The following is a 20,268-nucleotide window of genomic DNA, read 5'->3' as shown; positions in this document are numbered from 1 at the left end:
ATTTTTCTGGCATGAACTGAATCTGCAACACAAACCTTAAGTTCAAGGGTGCTAAGTGTTATTTTCTGAATCACAAGGGCAGTGAATGCTAGTATTAGAAATCTCCGCATGAGGTTTCTGCAATTATCCCTTTAAACAATCAAGACAAGATAAATCTATATAATTACTAAAAAAGAAAGAAAGTAAAACTAGAGGTTGAATGACTGTACAAATGAATCTAGACGGATGACTCAGACTTGCGTCGGTGTATTTAATTCAACGAACCAGGAGCTCACGAGGTGCGCACAGGCCTTTCCATCACCATTTGTTTGGTCGACTTTTTTCAGCCTTGAAGCTACGCAACGCGCTTTTAGGCTGCCCCACCACCTTGACAATGAGCCTTTTTAGAATATATGCCTTTTTTGTTAGTTTCGTTGGCATTTTATAAATACAGGAAAAAGAAAAAGACATAAAAACCAGATATGAAGAGAAATTAATATTAATTTTCTATTTTTTTTGTTGAGGAATGTTAGAAACTTATTGTTGAATGATTTTGAATTATGTCCATAAATCTCATATATAGTATAATTTACAAAATGGGTTTATCAATTCTTGGATGCTTTTCTTCTATCGGCAGCAAAGCAATACAATAGGACAGCACATGGAAGTCACGTCGTGGTTTCTCTCTTTCTTTACACCTGCCGGCCGACAATGACTATTATTCAATGGAAATGGTGGGGGCCTCTGATTTGTGAAGGACTTTGCAGACACCTCCAGATAATGAATATGACAAAGCATTCCCCTCTGGCCTCGAGTCGGCAGAAGTGATTAGGGGTAGGAGGAAAGGAAGACGCCTTGGAAAATCCAGAGGAAATGTGAGGTTTGGCAAGAAAAGCAGCTAAAATAAACTAGAATATGAATAATCCTTTTTGTTTTTAATTCGGCTTTTCTTTCCCAGTCCTCCCATTCCTATGGGTTTCTAGAGTTTCTTCCTTTCCCTTTTCTACTCTTACTACACCCCATCACTTGTTCATAAAATTCTGTGCAGGAAAGGAAAAGGCAAAGGAAAAAAAGAGAGAGAAAGTAGTCGATGATCATATTTGTATCGCAAGAAGAGGAATGAGAGGGAAAAGGAGCTTAATCTTCAGGAAATTAGTGGGGTGGGAGACTGGGGAAGACTTGAGGTAAATCTTTGGTCATTTTATGTTTTGAGCGATCAAATCTAGATCCGCCTCACTCTTCCATCCCAATGATTTCCTGTGGATTCTCCTCTTCCACAACTTATTCTCAGGCTCAGATCTCTCTCGGATTCAGAACTTAGTAATTGCTTACTAAGTCATAAGGTAGTAGTAGTCTCTCTTTGCTCTGCCTTCTTGTCCCCTGATCAATTACTACTTAGGATCTAGCCGAAAAGGGCTGTGGAGGCTTGGATCTTGGGGATACTCATTCTAAAATCTGGAAATGGGTTCACCATGCAACCAAACACGATCTTTTATGTGACTTGCCACCATGAGTATAGGGATAATAATGAAAATTCTGCATCCCAGAACATTGGAATCTCCTGGCTCATTAGACATGGAATAGATGAGTTAGATATCGTAGCACCAAGAAAGAAATTATTTTAAAAAAAAAACAATATGTCCTATCTTTTATCTCCAAAAATTTTTAGAAAGGCACTGTTCCAGAATTGATTTATGATATCCTGTACCAGCCTACCAGGGACTAATGGCTCCTTCTCTCCATGATTGAGGAAGTTGCAACTTCTACATTCTACTGATTCTAGATGTGATCTCTCATCAGATCAAAGGAGCACTGCAAGGATTGCATAAAATAACTGAAGCCCCGTAAGATTTTGTCAACTTTATTTTGGTGGTTTTTGTTTTGTTTTTTGTTGAATGGTATAGAAGCATTACTGCTTGGATCAGTTGACCTGCTATCTATAGGCCTATCTATAGCCAATTTGCAAAACAGCAGCGATATCAAACGGTAAACCTGAGCTTGATGCTCAAATGGGCATATGAATGCGCAAAATCCGCAAGCCTTTCTCATCTGTTTTTGAAGACAATAAAATAAACTATTAACACAGTCAATGAATTTGGCTTTGGTTTTGATGGAAGACAGAAATGGAAATCTAAGCCAAGATTAACGACAATAACACGTTTTGGTTCTCAACAATTAGATTACCACAAAACGACCCAATCGGGAATGAAGTTAGTTAACTCAAATAAATTTTTTCTTGCGTTGTGTTCCAACGTTCACATATAAAGTTTATCAAGATGTGAAGCACTTGGTTTGGTCCGGAAGATCAAGATCCTGTAAGATGGAGCCGCCTTCTAGGCTTGCATCCGGAGACTAAAACCTGGCCAAGAAAAACGATGACATGACCACGAAATTTTTTGACATCCTCTCATACCTTAGTTAAGAAACACACACACACCGGATATAAACTAAACCCACAACCCAATCCAAAAGGCATATGCTGACTTATGGGACATCCTCAATAATTTGTATTACCAAATTCTGATGCAGCCCTAGGGAACCAAAACCTGCATCAAAGAGATGCACAGGAATGGTTACCTGGTTTAAGGATTTCCAGCTAACATGGATTTCAAATAGAGAATTCTTTACTGCGTAGTTCCTGGTCTGGGAATATATGCGTCCTTTAAGCGTCCATCATAAAGCATTTCTGTTTTTCTTTTAGAAACGAATTTTAACAAGGTGTTTCATTTGCATTAGTGTATCACAAGGACATTTTGCAGTAAGTATCTTGAAACTATTCTACCAAAAGAAAATAATAATAATTAATATTAACTTTTGTACCTATTCTAAATGCACGCCGCTTTCTTTTCCTGGAAAATGCATAATAAAGTAACCATATGTTTTCTTTTTAGCATGCACGAGTCTACATAGGTATCTGCTGGTAAATTAAATACACTGCAAGGCTTCAACAATTGAAAATCGGGGAAGATTAATCTATTGGAGAGCACAAAGCTGTGCTGTTGATCATGTTCTCAGCAATGCATTGCTGTTTATGTAGTTGCATTCTCTGGAAAACTAAGATCAACGAGAGCAGACGCCGGATTATGGGATTTACCGCGCAAGAGGAGTAGAGCAGTGAAGGGAGAATAGAATTTCACCATGAAACAGAGTATAAAAGCTTTAAAAAGAGTAGTGTTTCTAGACTCAAAAGCATCTAATTACTAAAACACAAGGAACCCAAAATTTTACTCAATGATCTGAAGGTCTAAATAACTCATTAAAAGCTCTCTTAGTGGTTTGATGAGCAACGGGCCAAAATCATGAATATAGTAGTCTTGTTTCAACTTTTTCACAAAATCCTCTGCGAGCTATTTCTCCATTCCCGGTAGCAGCAGCGCACACATTCATAAGTTATTTCTCCATTCGCTGCTGCAGTGGCGCGGGATCGAGTGACGATCGTCCGGAACGATGTAAAGATTTTTGAACGAGTTATAATTCATATTAAATAAATTGTACATCTTTATAATTTTTTTTTTTTTTTTTTTTTTGTCGACACAGGGGTGTGCGGGTCAATCCTTACGGGGCCTGACTAATCCCCTGCGGCCCGGGTCTTGGCGCCCCAACCCGACCTAAGCACGGTAAGTGCGCGGATTGTACATCTTTATAATTGAGATGCAACATTCTATTATTTTTTTAGAGTGAATGGTCCAAAAGGTCACTAAACTATTAAAAATGACACTCTTTGATCACCAAACTTTTTTTGTGGCTGAAAAGGTCACTAAACTCGCAAAAACGCTCCAGCAGAGTCATTTTACCGATTTTTATAGGTGAATCATCCGGTTACAAGGTTATGTAGAGTGGATGAATATTTGTGAAGGGGTAAAAATGTCCAAAAAATATATGCAAACCTGTTTCTTCCTTTCTCGCAAGCCGTGTTAGTATGGGAAAATTGTCTTCTAGTGTGAGAAAGAGTAAAGCAGAATTGTACTCTTCTCCATGCATCAAGATCACGGTTCTAATAAAGTGCAAGATTTCCTTCCACTTATTATTTAACTCTTTCCTTGCATCAAGATCATCACTATCGTCATTATCTTCTTCTTTGTCTTCTAGTGTGATGTCAAGTAGTGATGATTCTTGTTTTTCTCTCTGAGTTGTCATTTGGGCATGGAGCTTATGGGTTTGTAACTTGGCTCTTGATGGCATTATTTGCAATGGGCTCCTCCCTCTTTGCCTGATTTTTTGATAGATCTGAGCCTTTTTTTTTTTCTATTTTTGTTCATATAATTTTACCTTGAACAACACTGGATATTTTAGATCTGAGCCTTGCAACAGGCTCCTCCCATGTGTATGTTAATTCTCACAAACACTGGATACAAGTACAACCACCATCTATGGCTGCTGGAATTGCCGTCACACCGGCTCCCGAAAACCCACCTCCCTAGTCGCAGATAGTTTGACGTTTTCCCCTTTAGCCCAGCGATTCAGCACAACTCGGAGGTGTCGAAGGAAGCCCAGGTTGAGGGTTTGTTTTGTGCTGGAGGATGAGGAATTGAAAGCCCAGTTGGTGAGAATCGAGGAGGAAGCCCAAGAGCAGGAGAAAGTGATGGCGAAGCAGATCTCTGATGCAAGAATGGCGGAGAAACTAGCCAGGAAAAGATCAGCATTTGGTACAACTTGCGAGGAAGGAAGAAATAGTTTTGCCATTTTTTTGGGACATTTTTGCCCTTGACTATATTCCTCCAATCCACATTGCCCATGCCACCGGATGAGAAACCGCTGAAATTCGGTAAAATGACTCCGCTGGAGCGTTTTTGCGAGTTTAGTGACCTTTTCAGCCACAAAAAAAGTTTGGTAACCTAAGGATGCCATTTTTAATAGTTTAGTGACCTTTTGGGTCATTCACTCATTTTTTTTCATGTAGATCTATGCATGATAATTACACGTCTGTTGTTGTAAAAATGTACAAGTAATTTAATTTAAATTACAATCCATTCAAAAATTCGTATAACGTTCCGGACGGTTGTCAGTGCGGTTGTCGCTAACAACTGTCCGTGCCCTCGCTCTCAGTCGTGCATACTTTCTCATTCTATTAACATAGAGTGTTATCATCGTCGGAACTCGACGCATAACCAGTCTTGTACCAGAGGTAACGCTAATAACTCTTCTTCTTTTTCCTAAAAAACCACATAGATGACCTACCTGTTTGCTAGGTCTGACACCAGACCTATCACTATTATCACCAGACCTAATACTAATAACTCTTCTTTTTCCTCGAAAAGCACGTAGATAATTAACCTGTTTGTCAGGCCTGGTATCACTACTACTAACTCTTCTTCTTTTTCTTGCTTCAATTAAGGGAAAAGCACGTAGATAATACGTGCTAGGCAGTGAAGGAAGATCTTCTCTAGCAAACTTCTCACGAATCATAGACAGTGAAGGAAAACCATTTCTTCCAGATGAAGCGTTATGCGATTGAGGATCTTCCCTGTCAAGTTTCCCACCAGTCGTATCAATCTCTACTGCGAAGGAATGAAGCATTCTTAAAGTCTCCAACAAAACAAATCGCTTGCCATGTTTCCCATAAAAAAATCTCTTGGCTTGCTCGTCATCGTCAGAACTAATTGTCGTCTTGACCATCCTCAAATGGGAACTATGCGCCGGTACGCATTTAGCTGAAGCACATCTGTCTGGTTGATAATACTTCGCCATTACGTAACGACTATATTTGTCTGCACAGTTCAGCGCACCAAGAGCTTCGTTAGCAACATCCCTGATGCCTTTCACAAATTGGCGACAACGCCATTCATTAGAACGCTCGCCCAGCTCAGCAAAGCTCAGCAAGAACTTTAGATGTTGGCAGAGAAAAGCTGATTCAGTACCCACTTCATGAAAAAAGTTCACGGCGTCTCTGAGTTCTCGACAAGACTGGAGCAGATCCCTCACCGCCACACGATAAGGTAGCAAGGCTAAATTGTGGCGTAAATCTTTCCAGGAGTTGTAGTAGTCAGATTCATCAAGAAATTTCTCCAGCTTATTCTCATTTAAACCAATCTGTTCTACTAATTCTCGCACTTCACTTGATAATTTTCGTCCCCAGCACTGATGAATGTTCATCGTATACTCACCATTTGACGATGAATTTAGTAGCTCAGTTCTCTGAACAAAATCTCCTATAGGCAGCGCAAGAGTTGCAATATCTTTTTCTAATTGGTCCGGCAAAGTTGGGGGTCCTTCCATTTCCAATACTCCGATGACCTCACCAATTTTTTCAATAACTAACTTAGCTTGCAATGTCTTTATATTCAGTAGTTTGTGTAGGATAATAACTAATTTGTCCACCTGCTTCACCAGACTAACAATTTCATCATCAGCCATCTTTCCTTCCTTCTGTCAAAGTCAATCCTACCCAATGTAATCAACAGTAAATTAATAAAGAAATCGCCTTGATGTTTGGATTTAAAGCTGTAACCTGACTGAAATAAGTAAATATGAATGAATCGGAAAAAAATAAAAAAAATAAAAAGAGCATATACTAACATGTAGGAGAAAGCAAAAAAAAAAAAAAAAAAAAAAAAAAAACTGGGGCCTGACAACTATGAATGCGAGAGAGAAGCTACACAGCTTACCAGCAGCAGAGGCGAAAAAGCCTGTGATGATCGGAATTACGATTGCTAGAAGAAAGCCTGCGATGAGAACTTATGGTCAACGAAGATGAAGCAGCCAAGTCGGCCCAAGTGCCAAAAGTCTTGTCGTTGATTTCTTCTCAATTTTCTTGAAAAAGTTGAATATGTAGGAGTCCTAGAACAGTTGGACCTGCATTAGTTGCATTCATGAAGGAACCATTTGGCAAGAACTATTACTAATGCCAAGTAGTTTGAATTAGTTACTGTAAAAAGCATTTGTATCGATTTTTGTGTAAAGAAAAAACTTAAAAACCAGCCAAAAATCAAATAATTTGATTTAGAATTAAAACACCTATCTTCCCAGATATGAAGAGAAATGAATATTAGCTCGAGTTAAGTGTTAGAAACTCATCTTCTTTCTTTTATCACTTAGGAGCCGTGTGGGATGAAAGTCTCATGCACGGTATTGAATGAGAGAAAGAAGTGATGAATCCTCTTTTGGACACTCTCCCGTTCCTGTGGTTACTTTTCTTTCTGTAACTTTGAAAGTAGCTGTTTCAGCTTCAGCCACTCGAATTTTTGACATTCCTTTTTATTTCTCATCAAACGGATGGTTCATCACTTCTGGGATGCTTTTCTTCTGTAGGCAGCAACACAATACAGTTGTAGGATGGTCCACCAGAGTTTGAGTAGCTCAATAGGGCCAAATGAATTGAATTTGTGTATCTGGTAGCACGACTCGAAAGCTCGTCAAATCTTATCAAATTTTTAAATTTTAAATTTTAATATATTATTATTATGAAATTATCTTTGTACTCATATGAGTTATTGAATTTACAAAATGTTTTAGATTGTGTGAAGTTTTTTGAAGGGCGATAATATATTTTCACCTAAGATTTGTCAAGAAAAATAAAATCCTCATATCTTTTTGACTCGAGCTCGATAAAGTTCGTTTTGACTCGAGTCCTTACCAGTCGAATTCGAGTTTTATGAACAATGGAGGTCGAGGTCTCCTTCCTGCAAGTTGGGTCAAGCTCGAATATGATGATGCTCGGAACCAATTCGACTCGATTAGATCTCTAACAGTGGGAGTGCACAGATGAGTGGCATCGTGGGTTCTCCCTTTCTGCCTGTCAACAATGGCTATTATTCAATGGAAAAGGTGGCGACAGATGGGGGCCTCTGCTTTATGAAGCACTTTGCAGACATCTTTATATAATGAAGGGATAATTTCACAAACCTACCTTAAGATTTTTAATAATTACAAGGACTTCCCTCAAATTTTAAAAATTACATATATCTTCCCTATTTTTATATTTATATAACAATGGGCCTGCTTGGAAGCCAGTTTTTTAGGCAAGTTTTTTACCTACTAGTTTTTTAACAACTTTTGCTACAGAAATCCCAAAAAATTTCTTAAAATTTTTTACCTACACACTTCAACATACCCAAAACACACCATCAAAAATTCCCTTCCCTTTTTTCCTTCTTCCTCCCCAATCCCAACCCACCACCACCGGTCGAGGTGGCCGACCACCACCACCGTTTTCGTCCCCAACTCCGCGCGTGCAAAATAATTTGGGTCGCGAGCTTGGCTGTGTCTGGTACGCTGTGGAGCCAAAGGAAAGCTGAGCCTGGGCTGCCAGAGCGTCTGAATGCCGACGTGGGCTGCGGGGAAGGGCGGAGAAGAGGAGAAGGGGAAAGGAGGGCAGAGGGGTGGTGGGGAAGGAGGGCAGAGGGGTGACAGGGAAGGGCCAGTGGGCGGAGGCGGGGAAAGGGAGGGCAGAGGGTGGAGGCGGGGTCCGCTGGTCTGATGTTTTTGTTGGAAGAGTGGGGGTGAAGTTGGGTACATAGTAGAGAGAGATAGGGCGGGCTGGGGTGGTGGGGAAAGGGGAGGGCAGAGGGACGGGAAGGGCGGTGGGCGGGGAAAGGAGAGGCTGAGGGGTGACGGGGAAGGCAGCTGGGCGGGGGCGGGGAAAGGAGGGCAGCAGGGGCTGGCGGGGAAGGGGAAAGGGAGTTTGCTGCTGGGAGGGTAACGGGGAATGGGGAAGAGAGGAAAGAAAAGAGAAAGGAAAGAAAAAAAAAAAGAAAGAGGAAGAGAAAAGTAAAGGAAAAAAAAGTTTTTCATCTTACAAAAAACTTCTACAAAAAAAATTTTCACCTTACAAAAACTTCTATAAAATTTTTCACCTTACAAAAATTTCTACAAAATTTTTTTAAAAACTTCTACAATGCACTATAGTAAAGTTTTAGACAAACTCCCTAAAAACTCAGGTTCCAAACAGGCCCAATGTAAGTCCAACAAACTAGATTTTTCTCTCAAAAATTCTAAATTACCCTTTTCTAACAAAACTAAGAAAGAAAAACATAGTATATTTAATTATTTTCTTCCACACTTTGCATAAATCGATAAACCTAATCCTTAACAACCATCTAACCATAAGTTCCAAAAATAAGCAGTTGTCCAAAAGATCTCAAATTGCATATACAACATCAATGCTTGTCATAAAAAAAAATAAAAATAAAAATACAAAAAATACACCAACACACACACATACCATTGACAACTAATTTTATACCCCAAAATTAAATTTCAACACTCAAATACTTTTTCAATACAAGTTAATCTTGCCTAAAACCATCATTACAACTCTCTTATTATCTTAAAAATATTAATATCTCAAAAGTAGTTAATAAATTCTACCTCCACAATAAAATCATAGCAAAAAATTTCTAATCCAATAAAAGAAATCATTATGCAATTATTGACATTTTACAAATATTTTTCTTTATAACAAGCAAAATATGAAAAATTTCATATCTTTACTTCTTCTTCTTATTTCAACAATCAATTTCATTATTAATTTCTCTATTACTGCGAATCTGTTCATTTTCTTCTAATTTGACACATAATTTACTCCCTTCGTTAATTTTGCAATTTCAATTTGCTAATATCCATAAAATTGAAGATAATAAAAAGGATATAGTACTACATTAACTAGAAAAGAAAGAAGCAAAAATAGACAAGAGATAGAAAAAATAGAATTTTTTGGGTTTTGTAAATCTATTGCTTTAAATTGAGAATTGTCTACCAAGTGAAGGGCATTTTTGATACTTTATTATATTAGGGGAAGTAAGTGTAATTTTTTAAATCTGAAGGAAATCGAGTGAAATTATTTGAAACCTCAAGGGAGGTTTCTGAAATTATCCCTATAATGAATAGGAACAACGTATTCCTTTCCGGTCCCAAGTCAGCAGAAGTGATTAAGGCTAGGAGAAAAAGAAGAACTGAAGAAGGCTTGGAGGCTTGGCAAGAATGCCAAGAAAAGCAACCAAACTAAACTAGATTTGAATCTTTTTTTTTTTTTGCTTTTCTTTTCCAGTCCTCCCATTCCTATGGGTTTCTAGATTTTTTTCCTTTCTTTTTTCTACTCTTTACAACCCATCACTTATTCATAAAATTCTGTGCAAAAAGAGAAAAAAAAAAAAGTAGTAGTCGATGAACTTTTTCGTATAGCAAGAAGAGGAATAAGAGGGAAATGGAGCTGAATCTTCAGGAAATTAACGGGATGGGTGACTGGGAAAGGTTCGGGGTAAATCTTTGGTCACTTCTTTTGAGCGATCAAATCTTGATCTTCCCTAGTCCTCCCATCCTGGTGATTTCCCATGGATTCTCCTCTTCCACCACTTATTCTATGGACTCAGATCTCTTGGATTCATAAGGTAGTAGGCTCCCTTTGCTCTGCCTTCTTGTCCCTTGATCAATTACTACTTGGTAGTAGTACGTAATTGATCATTAGATATGTTTAAGGCAAAACTTTCTCATCATCATATTTCCTGACCATGGTTCTAGCCGAAAAGGGAGATGGAGGCTTGGATCTTGGGGATACTCATTCTAAAATTTGGAATATGTCGCCGTTCAAACAAACACGATCTTCTATGTGACTTGCCGCCATGAGTATAGACGTCTAAAAAACAAAAACCAATATGTCCTACTTTTTTCCCTCAAAAGTTTAGAAAGGGATTGCTCCCGAATTGTATTTATGATCTCCTGTACCAGCCTATCAGGGCCCAGTGGCTCCTCCTCTGCATAATTGAGGAAGTTGCAACTTTTACATTCTACTGATTCTGGATGTGATTTCTCATCAGATCAAAGGAGCACTATAAGGATTGTATAAATAACTGAAGAAGAGGCAAAAATAACCGAAGCGGGATAAGATTTTGTCGACTTTAAATTCGCAACGGATCCTCTGTACCACAACCCTGTCTCACACTCTATCCCACCCCTCCTAAACTTGCCAAGTGTCCTTTTATTAACCCAATCATGAAACAACCCAACTCGAACCATGTTTATTTAGTTAACCGATTAATCTAGCTTGGGTGACTTAATCTCTATAACCAACATCAATTAAAATAAAAAACCCAAAAATCAAAATTAGAGATTAAACAAGGCACAAAAAAAATACCCCACAAGCTTCATCGCAACGCAGCCCTCCTCAAAAGCTTCATCGCAACGCAGCAGGGCTGTCCGAGTTCATCATCTTCACCATTCAGCTTTGACGAAATATTCACGGATGAAGCTTCGAATCTCTTCCCAAAGGTGAGTAACAACTTATTTCTTAAAAACCTTGGTGGGAAACCTTCGAAGCTCTTCGCAGGCCAATTTGATGTGATTTGCTAAGCTTAGGCACGTGATCTAGTTTTCAACTTCAAATTGGTCTGTTGATACACACCAATTGAATTAGTTTTGCTATATCCTCAATTGCAGGGAAGAAGTAAGAAATTGGTTATATTCTGTAACAGATAGGTGTCTCTGTTTTAGTGTTTTGGAACTTAGGTGTAGATGATTTTGGGAGGGTAACAAGTTTGCGTTTATCTTTTGCTGATTGAGTGAATTTTTCTTCTAATTTGCAGCTTCCACTCCGAATGTTTCATCTGTTAAATTGTTTGAAAATTCGGTATCTGCTGGACGAAGCACACCACCTGTTCGATCAAATGCCTAAGAGGAAGATGAATCAAACTGTAAGGATAGTGCCAATAAGGATAGTGCCGATGAGGAAATGCAGATAAGGATAGTGCCGATGATGAGATTTTTGGTGGTGACAAGAGAAAAGTGTATACAGGTCCAAATCCTCTTCACAACAGATAAGTAGCAGAAAAAAAAAGCTTGATTCACTCATTCAAGCTTTGCCATTTTTCCTTTTTGATTTTTCTCATTATCTTTGTTCTTTCATAGCATAATATCCTACTATTTCTTTTTTTTTTCCTCTCTTTTTTTTGAAATTTTCATTTGCCTTAAAAAAAAGAAGAATAACCAGTAAGGTTGTATATGGAAGTTAGTTTGACATTTTCTTTTTTCTTTTTCTTTTGGTGAGCAAATACTTAAATTGTTTGAAGGAAAATCTGTATAACCAAAATATTTGTTCAGGAAATACTTTTAGCTGATTATTCTGTCACTATTAATGCCATTAATGTGGTTGTTGATGTAATTAATATTACTCGTTGCTCTGCTTCCTTTCCATTTTTCTGGTGATTATTCCTTGCAGTTCTTCATTAATAGCATCACAGGGTGGAGAAAATTAATTCATTTCTTACATAAAACAATCAAGCAAAGAAGACAAAATAGCACGACTCCTCTGGGATATGTTTCACTATTCTGGGATATGTTTCACTATTCTTTGTTGGCTTTAATATAGTGCTGCTCACCTTGTGCCCCCTTAAGCTGTTGAGATGTTTTGCATCTTATGCATTTTCTTGGGTCCTATATACCGCACACACAAAAACATCTCCAAAAATCATAACATATGATAGGTGTTATAGACCTTGTAATACTACTACTATAGAAAGTAGTACATTGGCATTACCTCTCATTTGCCTTGGAGAACCTGCCTCTCTTGATTTATATTTTGTTTTTGGTCATCGAAATTTGGGCTTAGTGTACCAGCAGTAGACCTCTTCACTATAAGGTTCTGTGTAATGTAACTAAAGGACTTCTGGTAGCTTCACCACTACTGCAGCTGCGTATGTTAATCCACTAACTTGCCCTCTCGACTACCGTGATCTTTGCATTGCTTGATTTATTCCAGGTGATGGTAAAGATTGGCTAATGTTTTGCTTTCAGGGTATCATTATTATTAGAGATGAAGAACCAATTATATCACAAGTAAAAGATCTTGCCCCCAAGTTTCTTTGGGACATTGAAGTGCATCTTTTGGCAGATGATCAGACAAGACCAGCAACTCAGTTTTATTTTGCCGGAAGAAGGTTTGGGCCATTGTTTAAGTTGCAGAGCTTCGTGGCCGGTTGTTGTTCTTAAGTAACTACATACAGATCGATTCCTGTACTATAGAAAAAGTCAAACCAGACTTTTTTAGGTAAAAGTTATCGTCAGAATAGACTGTTTATTGATCATTAGTAGATTGATTTTGTAAATTCTTAGGTGCAGCTCTTTTTTCATGGCACCAGGAGGAAGGTACAGAAATCTCTGTTTTTTTCAACAGAATTGTAACTTTCGAATGAATTCTGTGGTTAGAAGCCTATGTAGCATCCAAACAATTTTTTTCATTGTTCATTCATGCAGCTTTTTCTTCTTGTTTGATGCTTTAAAGAGAATTTATTGCATATTAAAGACACTGGACCCGAGAACAAACAAATGAACCCATTGAGAAGACCTACGGCCCAAGATTTCATTCAGATGGGAATGATGTGTATAAAAATCTATGATCCCTCTTCTACAAGGGAACAGAAAGAAAAGAGTGGATAGATTCCGAGGTGTATAAATGTATAACTTCACACCATCCAAGTTTTTTGCACTGATCATTCATCTTTAGCAACTTGTTGATCACTATCATCATTATTTCCCAGTTCTTGTCCCTACAAAACTCATTGATGCTGGTGGTGTGCTATTGAACTTGAAGACATCAAATCATAGCCTTGGGTTAAGTTAGGGTCCAACGTCTGCCCAAAAAATAAGAAATAGAAGACCACCCTTCATTATAAAAATAGCTATAAACTTGTAAAAGTATAATACTAGAAAAAACTGCAATAAACTTATAAGTAAGCATACTATTTACTTACTTGCAATAATTGTGTCATGTTTGTGGGATTTCGCCTATTGTAGATGTCTTCTATTGAAATTCCAAATTCCTAATATAATTAAAAAGAGACGACCACAAATTAAAATTTTCATTGAAAAAACATATCGTTAATGTACTTTAGTCATCTAAAGAATAAATTATTCAAATAAAATTTAAAATAAATTACATATGCACTATGCTATACAAGACAAATATGACGAATAACTATACCTGCTGTGGCGGTAATTCTGGAGCAAAACCTTGAATTGTAGCAGAATCCATACTTGAATTAACAACATTATTTCCCAATTCCTACAATCATTTTTATCCAAATTATAAATAAGGATCCTAATACTATTTCTATACTCATCATTCATCATACAACCAAGGAACCCAAAAAAAAGTAATAGTCAAACAATCAAATAGCATTGTTCACATAAATTAAATAAATTGTCAAACCTGTAATCTTTTCGATGAAAACTTCTCCTTCACCTTGTACTTGCGTTTCTTAGTAGCCATTTCTAGTGCACTCCTTGGTCTCTTGCTCGACTTGTAGGTGACTTTTTCTTTCACTTTGATGCCTTTTATTTTATTATAGGCAATTTCAGATGGATTAGTGTCAACATCTTGATACACACTACAATGTTCTTCAATACGCACTTCTTTCATTTTCTTTTTCCCTTGACAACATGCATCCATTTGTTCTGACATTTTCCAAAATCCATCTTTAGCAATTTGATAAGCTTCATCACATTCAGAAGCTTTTGTCATCAGCTGCATATATAGATAGGATAATTCTTTGTAACGAAAACTTAATTTTGCCTTTAACTCCATTTCCGGGCTACTTTCACTGGAAACATGCACATTTCCTGTTTTAGCTGCTTTTGTCCATCTCTTCAATATATATGCATCCGGAATTGTTACAATATTCAGAGTCATCAATATTTTTAGTGCATGTGAACACAAAAATCCAGCAAATTCAAATTTCTTACAACTACAACAAATTGAATTCGTGGATGAATCATAAGTTACAAGATGGTGGGAAGTCTTACCATGTGGTGTAACTCTGTAACTCATTTGATTTCCTAAGTCACCATCAACTTCCCATTTACAATCAATCCCTTTGCATAGCTCCTCCTTAAAATTTTCATACACTTCATGTGTATATACACTTGCTGCATGCTGTAAAATCCTACAAGAAAATGTCATTGCCGGCGTACTTTGATTGCCTTTAAAATCTGCTACAGATTCATTATAGCGACGATCATCTAACAGCCTTTGGAAGTGTTCAAAAAATTCAAGTAAGCCATGTTTATAACTTACATACTTCTTTATCACACTGTTCATGGACTCACTTCGTTGGGTTGTGGTCATATCAGCACAAAAGGTTTCTCTCCCATACACTAAAGCCCATTTCTCTTTTATATCAAACATTTTCTTCAACCACTTGTTGTCTTCCAGACCATACGTTTTTAGCATTTCACTCCATCCCTCAAAAAAATCATCCTCATTTTCATAGTCATATATGCAGTGACTAAAATCTGTCGCAAAATTTTGAAAATCTTTAAAGACATCAGCTAGATGCGTTGCTGCATTTTGATAGATATGCCATATACATAAGCGGTGATACGTTGTTGGCCATTGAGAAGCCAAAGCTGTTGCCATTCTTCCGTCCTGGTCTGTAAGAATAGTTCTTGGTATTTTTCCCATCATAGCCTTAGCAAATGTGTCAAACAGCCATTCAAATGTCAGAATTGTCTCGTCATATAATAAAGCAGCCCCAAAAACAGTAGTTTGTTTATGATGATTTACACCAACGAATAATGCAATTGGCCTCCCATCTTTGTGTTTTCTATAAGTTGTATCAAAACAAACCACATCACCAAAATGAGCAAAATCCGTTCTCATCTTTGCATCAGCCCAAAATATGTTAGTTATCAAGTCATCTTCATCTACTTGAATGGCGTAAAAAAAATTTGGATCCTCTAATTGCATGCCTTGTAAGTACTCTAAGACTCCTCCTGTGTCACCTTGCATCATTGGTATGGATCTTTTGGATCGTAAGTAATTTTTTAAATCATCTCGAATGAACCCAAGATTTTCTCGTCCACCAACTTGTTTCGACATCAGTTCAATCGATTGTTTTGGTGTAATTCCGCAACTTCGGGCCATATCTATTTCAGCTTCGTGTGCCATTGTCAGATGTCTATGAGATCTGAATAAATGAGTTTTGCTTGGAGTTGATAGCTCATGATTATGTTCAGCAACAAATTGCACAACACGGTATTTTTCACCTTGTCTACAGCTAATTTTCATCCTTGCACTGCAATCACATCTTGTTTCTGGACGAGGACACTTAACAATCATATTGCGTTTGTCTTTTGGCTTTTTTCCTTCACGGGAGCAGCAAAAAACCCTGTCCAACATCAAATCACTATTTTTGTCTTTATGTCCCTTACTCAATCGAGTTCCAAAACCAGATGCTTTAGCATATTTTTGGTAAAAATTTTTGGCTGCTACTTCAGTATCGAATTCCATGTCAAGTTTCGGGACCAAGTCATCCGGTATAGCCAAAGGAAGAAAAATTTGATTTCCTCGATTGCCATCAGTAATACAAAGAGGTAAGGCATTATCATTTATCTCCTGCAAGTCAACATCTTCAAAGTCCAATTTGCGACATGATTGGACTTCATGAGTTGGCAAATCATTCTCCATATTCCCCCAAAACCGAACAAATGACCTGTATCACATAGCCAACCGAATTTCACTAGAATAAAATAACCCATGCAAAAGTACTCGACCCATGAATGAAAAGTAGATATCCTCAGAGGGAATGATCAAACAAAGAGCAGATAACTTACTGTATAAACACCCAAGCTAGAATATTAAAAAATAAATAATAAATAGAAAAAATGAAACCGTCTTTGAGTATAATGTGTAAACCAATCTAGACCAATCTGCCGTAAAACTTATAGCTTAAGTCGACCTCTATCCGGTGCCTTTCAACCTTGCTTTAATTTGCTGAAAAGCTTGAGGCCCAAAAAAAAAAAAATCTCTTCCATAACTCACCAATCTACACCACTCAATTCATATATAGTATTACCTTTTTCTTTGCCATAATGTTGGTCTCGAGAGCATTGCCCTTCATAATTATGATCTAAATCGTAATCATCAAATTGAAGTTGAAAGCTGGCTGCCTAATTCTTTTCAGGAAAAAAAAATATTGTCCATGAATTATACTACCAGGCACTAGCATATGTTTCTTTCATCAATTTCGATGCTGGGGATTTAAGTTTGAGTTCGACATAATGGACTTACCCGGACGGATATGATGAAGAGTAGTAGTATACAGCAGATTAATGAAGAGTACTTGTGGGGCTGCGTTGCGATGAAGCTTTTGAGGAGGGCTGCGTTGCGATGAAGCTTGTGGGGTATTTTTTTTGTGCCTTGTTTAATCTCTAATTTTGATTTTTGGGTTTTTTATTTTAATTGATGTTGGTTATAGAGATTAAGTCACCCAAGCTAGATTAATCGGTTAACTAAATAAACATGGTTCGAGTTGGGTTGTTTCATGATTGGGTTAATAAAAGGACACTTGGCAAGTTTAGGAGGGGTGGGATAGGGTGTGAGACAGGGTTGTGGTACAGAGGATCCGTTGCGCTTTAAATTGGTGTAGAAGCATTACTGGTTGGTACTGTTGGGGGTGGATCTTTTTAGGAAGGCGTATGTGGCCAATTTGCAAAACAGCAGCGATATCAAACAGTAAACGTGAGCTTGATGCTCAAATGGGGATATGAAACGAGAAAATCCAGTTAATCCGCAATCCTTTCTCATCTGTTTTTGAAGACAATAAAATAAACTATTAACACATTCAACGAATTTGGCTTTGGTTTTGATGGAAGACAGAAATGGAAATCTAAGCCAAGATTAACAACAATAATAGGTTTGTACACTTCACTTTGAAGTGGTGGTTTATCACGATAAAGTTTGTGAAGGAAGTACTCCAATTGATTTCATTTTCCTTTTTGTTTACACAATTCAGATGCAGATATTATCTGGGCGGTCTAAGGGAAGTAGAAACTACATCCAAAATAATTCAAATTAGAAAAAAGAAAAAAAGGAAGAGGACCATGTTTCTGGCCCTCCTATTTTTAACCTTCAAGTACTCCACTCTTACCAATTGGCTGGATAAGGTTTCTCTGTGAGTCCCTTAGATTGCTCTTGTTGGGCCGATTTCTCGATGCTTCCTGCGTCATTGAGTGTACGTGTGTGTGTGTGTGTGTGTGTGTGGGTTTCTACCAGAAGGAAGAAAAAAAGTACTCCACTCTTAATTTTAGCTAATCAAAATGACTTGCACACTTTCAAATTTGGTTCTCTAACAATTAGATAACCACAAAACTACCCAATCCCGAATGAAATTAGTTAACTCAAATAAATTTTTTCTTGCATTGTGTTCCAACGTTCACATAGTTTACCAAGATGGGAAGCACTTGGTTTGGCCTGGAAGATCAAGATCCTGTAAGATGGACACGCTTTCTAGGCTTGCATCGGGAGACTAAACTTGGCCAAGAAAAACACATATTCTTGCCCAACTAAATGTTTATATGACCACGAAAATTTTTAACATCCTCATATATTATTAGTTTATTACCAATTCTAATGCAACCCCAGGGAACCAAAACCTGCATGAAAGAGATACACAGGAATAGTTACCTAATTTGAGGATTTCAAATAGAAAATTCTTTACTGCGTAGTTCTTGGTCTGTGAATATATGCGTTCTTAGTGTTCATCATAAAGCATTTCTGTTTTCTTGTAGAAACAAATTTTAACAAGGTGTTGCATTTGCTTTGGCATACCACACTAAGTATCTTGAAACTATTTTACCAAAAGAAAATAATAATAATAATAATAATAATAATAATAATAATAATAATGAAAACCTTGAAACTACGATGAGGAATCAGGACAGTACATAAAGGTTTAATTAACATTTGTACTTGTTCTAAACGCACACCGCTATCTTTTACTGGAAAATGTATAATAAAGTAACCTGCATAGGTATGTGCTGGTAAATTAAATACCCTGCAAGGCTTCAACAAATGAAAATCGGGGAAGATTAATCTCTTGGACAGTACAAAGCTGTGCAGCTGATCATGATCTGCAATGCATTGCCATCTATGTATCTGCATTCTTTAGAAATCTATTAACTCTTCTTCTTCTTCTTCGTTCAATTAAAGGAAAAGCACGTAGATAATATGTGATAGGCAGTGAAGGAAGATCTCCTCTAGCAAATTTTTCGCAAATCATAGACAGTGACGGAAAACCATTTCTTCCAAATGAAGCGTTATGCGATTGAGGATCTTCCCTGCCAAGTTTGCCAAGAGTCATATCGATCTCTTCTGTGAAGGAATGAAGCATTCCTAAAGTCTCCAACAAAACTAAGCGCTAGCCATTTTTCCCATCAAGAAATTTCTTGGCCGTCTTCTCGATACAGTATTCCTTTTCAGCTGAAGCAAATTCATATGATTCAAAACTCCATAGCTCACATCCTTCAAATTTCGACATTGCTGACCCTAGACTATATTTTTCTGCACAGTTCAGCGCATCAAGAGCTTCGTTAGCAACATCCATGATACCCTTGACAAATTGGCAACAACGCCATGCATTGGAACGCTCACACAGCTCAGCAAGAACTTTAGATGTTGGCAGAGAAAAGCAGATTCAGTCCCCACTTCACGGAAAAAGTTTTTGGAGTCTTTGAGTTCTCGACAAGACTGAAGCACATCCCTCACCGCCTCACGACAAGGTAGCAAGGCTGAATTGTGGCGTAAATCTTCCCAGGAACTGTAGAAGTCAGATTCATCAAGAAATTTCTCCAGCTTATTCTCATTTAAACCAATCTGTTCAACTAATTCTGGCTCTTCTCTTGATAGCATTCGTTCCCAGCCGTGACGAATATTCATCCTATACTCATCATATAACGGTGAAGTAATTTGTGGCTTAGTTCTCCGAGCAAAATCTCCTATAGGCAGTGCAAGAGCTGCAATATCTTCTATTAATTGGTCCGGCAAAGTCGGGGGTCCTTCCATTTCCAATACTCTGATGACCTCACCAACTTTTTCGATAAATAACTTGGCTTGCAATACCTTGATATTCAGTATTTTGCGTAGGATAGTAGTTAACTCGTCCACCTCCTCCACCAACAGACTAAAAATTTTATAATTAGCCATCTTTCCCTCTGTCAAAGTAAATCCTACCCAATGTAATCAATAGTAAATTAACAAAGAAATCGCCTTGATGTTTGGATTTAAAGCTGTAACCTGACTGAAATAAGTAAATATGAATGAATCGGAAAAAATAAAAAATAAAAAGAGCATACTAACATGTCGGAGAAAGCAAAAACTGGGGCCTGACAGCTATGAATGCGAGAGAGAAGCTACAGCTTACAAGCAGCAGAGGAGAAAAGGCCTTTGATGATCGGAATCACGACTGCTAGAAGAAAGCCTGCGATGAGAACTTGTGGTCAACGAAGATGAAGCGGCCAAGTCGCCCCAAGTGCCAAAAGTCTTGTCTTTGATTTCTTCTCAATTTTCTTGAAAAAAGTTGAATA

At 37.6% G+C, this 20,268-nt stretch overlaps 1 protein-coding gene and 1 long non-coding RNA gene across 2 annotated transcripts; one reads left to right on the top strand and one right to left on the bottom strand.

Annotated features, from left to right (window-relative positions):
• The first annotated feature begins 10,873 nt into the window (after positions 1-10,873).
• Positions 10,874-13,152, top strand: LOC113753728. Its single transcript, XR_003465070.1, has 3 exons — positions 10,874-11,181; positions 11,496-11,704; positions 12,703-13,152. It is a non-coding gene; the product is annotated as an uncharacterized LOC113753728 (long non-coding RNA).
• A 311-nt stretch (positions 13,153-13,463) lies between these two features.
• On the bottom strand, positions 13,464-16,372 carry LOC113752548 (protein FAR-RED IMPAIRED RESPONSE 1-like). Its single transcript, XM_027296662.1, has 3 exons — positions 14,117-16,372; positions 13,659-13,727; positions 13,464-13,538 (listed from the first exon to the last, which is right to left on the bottom strand). Exons 1-3 carry the CDS (start codon positions 16,370-16,372, stop codon positions 13,464-13,466), a joined length of 2,400 nt encoding a protein of 799 aa, XP_027152463.1.
• Between the last annotated feature and the right edge of the window lie 3,896 nt (positions 16,373-20,268).

This window comes from Coffea eugenioides, chromosome 11 (genome assembly GCF_003713205.1).
Source record: "Coffea eugenioides isolate CCC68of chromosome 11, Ceug_1.0, whole genome shotgun sequence".
NCBI classification, from domain to species: domain Eukaryota; kingdom Viridiplantae; phylum Streptophyta; class Magnoliopsida; order Gentianales; family Rubiaceae; genus Coffea; species Coffea eugenioides.
The sequence above is the reverse complement of the archived record's forward strand: the minus strand, read 5'-3'. Positions and strand labels throughout refer to the sequence as shown.